Raw genomic sequence first — 5907 nt, 5'->3', positions numbered from 1 at the left:
TTCCAGGAAGCAAACCCATTTTCTTTCCTATTATGTCCTCTCTTCCTAGTATGGTTTACCGGCTTTTTTCTTTTCCTGACCCCCACTCCAGAGGAGTACAAGTGCACTCGAGGAGTGAGTAGGTCTCTAATTCAGAGACTGACCTAGTCTCTCTATAGAGAGGTTGTCTCCCACCTATGAGTAAAAGTTTTCCAGGACCTTTGCTTTGATGGGGGAAGGTTCAGGCCTGCCAAGACTTGGTTTCTGCTGTGTGCCCTTGCAGTGTGTCTGCAGCATGCTCATGTGCATGTGGCAGTTTCATATCTGGTCTGGTTGGTGGGGAATGACTCCCCCTGCATCATCACTGCCTGTTGTCTTTAGGGATGGCAGCTTGAGCAACTAGACCCTTCAGTTCAGAGCACCTGGGGCACGTGATGGACTGTGTGGGTGGCAGAGTGATCGGGAGGGTATCTACAAATGCAGGTCCTTGCAGAGGCTTTTCTGGAAGGAGAGGAGAAATGCAAAGCTTTAGTTACTTCTTAAAAGCTAGTTGAACTTGATGTGTTTAGAGGCTGGTTTTGAGCTCTTGAGTCAACAGCAGAGCAGTTGGGATCGAGCAGGAGAGTGGCCAGGGTGACCTGAATCCAGGTGTGCAGCAGGACAGAATGGAGCTGCAGTTCAATGGAAAATCTGAATCCCACCTTGTTTATTGTGATTGTTGTTTGCTTTCAAAATCTCAAGTGTCAAACACTCTCCTTTTTCAAACATAGCATCTGTTTTGTTCTGGCTGCCTGCTTATGACTCATGACTTCCTGGGGAAAACTGAAAGCATGAGGGAATTGCATGCATATTTCTTCCATTTCTAATACGCTGCTATGGAATACAAAATAAGAAGGAAAATGTACATGGAGTGAACATCAACTTGGCTTTCAGTGCCATGATAGCTCTTTTTTTGCGACTAAGGCGTCCTGGTTAATTAAAGCATAGAGTTTCTTGAGTGGAGGCAAACCTGCCTTGCAGGGAAATCAGGTAGAGCATCATGGAATATTTGCCCTTGCAAGGTGGCACTTGAGAGTAGATGTGATCGATGCCAGTGAGCACATTTCAAGGCCAAGAAGAAGAGCAGCTTCAGCTAAAGGGCAATGCTGGCCAAAAAGAATGTGGAGTGCAGCATGAGCTCTGCCTCTGTTCAGGCTGTTGGTCTGGAGATGGTTCCTGACGAGTAGAGGAAAACATTCTGCACCCTTTTCCCTAGGAGAGAAAGGGGTAAAAATGCAGCTGTTTGTGAGACAGAAGTCAGTATATTTGTGTGGATGACTTGCACGTGGTGGTACAGGAGGTGGCATGGATTGTGTGCAATGGTCCAAGAAGTCCTTCCTACAGTCCTAAATGAGCCCTGGCAGGACATACACAAGCTGATGTGTTCATGTGTGTGTATGTACAGATGTGTAATGTATATAATGTGTACACACATCTTATACAACATGTGAAGAGAGGCAGTCCCTGTACCTCAGCTATTAAGAAATGGTTAGCTGCAATTTCTTTTTTTAAATGAGCCGATTTTTGGCATCGTAGAGCTAATGCGTATTCATAGTTTTTGTCAATTCTAGTTTTAGCCACCAAGAGTCTTCATTGCAGGACACAATTAAATTGCCTTCTTGAGAGTTCACAGCCTGTCCTTACTCAGCATTTACAGGTTTGAAATGATCAAAATATTTTTTAAATGATCCTGTAGAGCTATACCAGGCTGGAAAGGCAATGTAATAAAATATCTCTCATAATCTTAGTGTTTCATGGTGGGCCCAAATTCTGGTCTGTGGTGTCAGGCACATAATTCAGTGAGGCCAAAAGCAATTTCTCTCTCTGAAGTATTTCTGCACCTTCAAAGGGCTGGGGTCAGCTGCCCTGCGTGCCCCACTCCCTCCACACCACGCCCAGACCCTGTGCCAGGTGGAATGAACCACAGGGAACTGCAGGAGCTAGAAATCAAACCCACCTGTGGGGGTGGCTCCAGAGGGTAGCTGTAAGCAGCTGTGGTTCTTCATGTTGGACTGCCTTGGAGTTCCTGCAGGGATGAGAGGGGAGGTGGGATGCTACCCCTGCTGGGGGCCAGCAGCATTGGTGCTCATCCCCTTTGCCTCCACTCCCCAGCTGGTCCAGGCTGATGTCAGTATAGTCTGGCCATGGCCACTTTAGCACCAAGAGCACCTACTGCAGTGACATTTGGTCCCAGTGTCTCCCTAGACCCACTGCGACTCTCTAGGTGCAGTGCTGGAGGTGCAGAAACCTGTGCCAAGCCCCTAGCACAGTGGCACCCCCAGCTCTGCCACCCTCTGGGGATTCCTCCATGCCCCTGGGCCAGGTTTGCTGTGGAGCCCTGAGCAGCCCCCGGCAGGTCTGTGGTGGCAGCAGCTTTCAGCGGGGCAGGGATGCTCCGTGGGACAGTCTGAGCATGCACAGGTAGACTCTAATAGCTTTTTGCCTTGGTTTATAACCCAATTTCCATCCTCCATTGCTTGCCTTCTGGAGCACTTAGTGCCCTGAAGAACCCCCAAGAGTGGAGAGAATCTGCGCTGCTCAGCAACCTCCACGAATATCTTTGCTTTAACTGCTAGAGAGGTCTAGTCTTTTTTTCCTTTTTTTTTCTCCCTCCCTTTTTTTAATTTTTATTTTTTAAGAAAAAAATACTTTATTTTTAACCACAGCAAAGTGCTACCAGAGTATCATCTTGGCACATACTCCCTGGGCAGCCCTGTGAAGTTTCTTCCCCTCAGGGCTTCATCCACTGTCAGGATGTATCTGTTGATAAGATCTTTCATTTCCTGGGTGAATGGCTCAAAATCCTTTTGCTTAGCACCAGACCGCTTGAAATTCCCTTCCCTGTTGTTCTCCACACAGAGCAGCCGGTCCTCTGTCACTGTCACGTTCAGGAACTCCACCATCTCCTTCAGCTTGGGGATGAGGCTCTGCTTCAGGTCCTCGTAGTGGACAACCAGCAGGCGCTTCCCATACTTGAGCCAGTCCAGCACGTGGGAGGCCCACCAGGAGGCATAGCTGTTCACGAAATCCGGCCACTCTGGGGGACCAGGAGAACAAACACTGTTAGCCATGCCGCTTTTCAGCACTTCTCCTTGGCCGTGAATGATATCTCTATTTGCTGTCTGTGATAATTTAATTCCCTGAAGGTCAGGATGGACCCAGCAAAAGCTTATGGGCTGGACAAAGAGCCTTCGTGGCTGAAATGTAACTGCAGTTTTCAGTACAGGAAAGCCTTTCCCTCCAGACTTTTTCTCGTTTCTAAGGGCTATTTTGTTTGCTTTTTGATGAATAGGTCTTGAGTTGTGACTGATGAAAGGTGATACATGAACCTGGGAGAGAAATGTGCTGTGACACAGGATGCTCCCCCTCCCAGCCCTGTGCCCAGCCACAGCTGTAATGCCTAAAGTATGTACAAGGAGAATAGGAGCCAAACATCTTTTCTGCTGCAGTCTGAATGCAGCAGCACATCCAGTGGGGAAACTGCAGTCACCAGCCAACTTGCCAGTCAAACGCGTGAAGCGTCGCAGGCAGGCTCAGTGTTCCGGGGACACTGAATCTCAAGTCCCCTTATTGCTATTATCTTTATTTATCTGCAGTGCAGCAGCACCTGTGCAATGCTGTAAAATTTCCTTCAGGAAATGTCATGCTCCATTGGATCCTCCAAATTCTAAATTAGATTTCTCATGGTTATTACATGCTGCAGGGGCAAATTTTCTTCACCTCACACAGCCTGGCAAATGGGCTGTGCACAGGAGTGTTGTACCTGGACATGCTTTCTCTGTCCAACAGTGCAATGGCAGTGATGCTCCTGTGTGCTTGTGGCTGCAGTGCTGGTGCTGTGCTCCCCCTCTTCTCCACGGGGATGGGTGGAGGGCAAGACCACAGGTGCTCCCACAGTGCAGCTCCGAGTGCTTTTGGGACTGACCTCAGCTGCAACAGGACTCGAGTCCACTAAATCTGTTTGCAGTGCTTGCTCAGGCTGCAGTGCATCCCCCCTTCCCTTGCCGAGGACACGGCTTCCAGACCTGTCTGTGTCAGGGCAGTGCTTACCTTTGCTCTTCCAGTTGCGGTCAGTGGCATAGCCCAGGTGTCCGGCGTATTTCCTGTTGAACTCTGCCATCAGTGATTTGTACGGGTTCCTTATCAACAGGATTGCTGAGTCAAACATCTCAATCTCTGTCTTGCCACTTTCGTGTGTTTTCACACAGATAGTCCTTCTACTTCTCCAGTGGTCTTTTTCTCCTTTAAAACCTGTTTTACAAGACAGGATTGTTGGCTTTTTCACTTGATTCTATGTCTGTGCCCTTCCACACCAAATCCTGCCTTGCAGTGGTGTAAAGCTGGTGTGGCAGTACCGGCGAGCTGAGCCCACTCCGGAGCCGCAGCCGCTGGCACCCAGGCCCTCTCTGCTGGGGGGATCCTTGGCCTCATGCAGCAAAGGGGCAGTTGGTGCTTGCTTAATGTCTGTCCCCTCGGGGTACTGCCCTCCCAGAGTAATGGGTAACATGTCAGAACCTACCCTTTGTGTTCCATGTGCTCCTGAAGCACCTCACCCACAGGGTGAGGTGTGCGCAGGGCACCGGTGCAGTAAGTGTGCCCGTCTGCAGATGAGGGCCTGGCTGCTGTCTGGGGGCAGCTCCTGTCAGGCACAGCTGCGGGAGCCCTCCCTGCTGCCGCCTGCACCGCGGGAGGCTGCTCAGTTCAGCCACATGCTTACATTTCAATGTGTGCTGATAGTGATGGGCGTCACTGGCTCGGGCAGAATCGCCAGAGCAGTGGGGAAACCTTGCTGCCTCGGAAGGGCTCGGACGCAGTACCTTTGTTGTAGAGGGCTCCATCGAAGTAGTAACTCCCCGTGTAGTAGCCTGTGGCGTGCTCTATCAGATGGCGAGCCCACGTGTTCCCAGCCCCGGGAAAGCTCGAGAGAGCGACGAACCCTTTGGATTTGGTGGTTAAGAATTTCCTGTCTGTGCAGCGGGTGTCTGTGAGCAGAGAAGATATTTCATTGTTAGTGTTGTGGCTTTTTAATAATTCCACTGACAGCTCTTGATTACAGGGTTTATTGCTTCCTCCACTCCCTTATGAATATAGGATCTCAATTTGAGTCCGGTTGTGAGTCAGCTACTTCCTGAAATTAATTCAGCCATATGAGGCCAACGAGATTATCCGCAGAGAGATTTCTGAGGGTTTTGTGTTAGGCAATGCTTATTTGATAGAGCTGTGGCAAACCACTGTACTTGCCAGTAAGGTGTTCTAAGAGCCCCTTGATGCCTGTTTGTTACCAGCTATTTATTTGCCTGTCAGGTTGGCTCTTCAATGGAACTTGAAATGGGCCACTGCATCTGGAAGTTGGGAGTTTTATGACAGGAGAAAACCCTCCTACTGAAAGGAAGCAAGATTTCCTCTTGCTCGATCTTTTCACATGCTGGTGTCTGCAGTCTGCCTCTGAACTGGGAGGGGAGAAAAAAGCCCAGCACCAATCCAGAAAAGCACTTAATTTGTTAATTTTTTGGTGAGAAGTTTCACTGAATTTAGTGCAAATCATTGCTTGGATAAAGCTGCCAGGACCACCTAAGTGATTTTCTGGATTGGAGACTTACTCTCTGCCTTGTTTTCTGGCCTTAAACATGTACACGGATGAATATTTTGGAGGAAGATGAGTAGAGCAGAGTTAGAGTCTGCTGAGCTGCCTCGGTGGCTGCCTAACATGGGGCTGATGTTTGTTTAACAGCAGGACTGGAAACAGGGCCCATGGGCCGTGTCCAGGGTGCCCCGGGGGCTGCAGGGTGTGGAAATGCCTTCCCAGGCTCTACCTCGTTCTCTCCATCTGCAGAACAATGATGTTTTTCTGTGTCGTGGGAGGCTGTGCAGTGCCACGAGCCAAGGGAA

General features: G+C 49.5%; 1 protein-coding gene across 1 annotated transcript; it reads right to left on the bottom strand.

Moving 5' to 3' along the window:
- Positions 1-2637: 2637 nt before the first annotated feature.
- On the bottom strand, positions 2638-5000 carry LOC103800657 (WSC domain-containing protein 1-like; the record flags this gene model as incomplete). Its single annotated transcript, XM_009073037.1, has 3 exons — positions 2638-3055; positions 4069-4269; positions 4836-5000. Coding segments are annotated over 3 exons (719 nt in total), but the record flags the coding sequence as incomplete, so codon positions are not given.
- Between the last annotated feature and the right edge of the window lie 907 nt (positions 5001-5907).

Source organism: Acanthisitta chloris, unplaced genomic scaffold, assembly GCF_000695815.1.
Source record: "Acanthisitta chloris isolate BGI_N310 unplaced genomic scaffold, ASM69581v1 scaffold9084, whole genome shotgun sequence".
Lineage (NCBI taxonomy): Eukaryota > Metazoa > Chordata > Aves > Passeriformes > Acanthisittidae > Acanthisitta > Acanthisitta chloris.
This window is presented reverse-complemented; position numbering and strand designations above follow the sequence as displayed.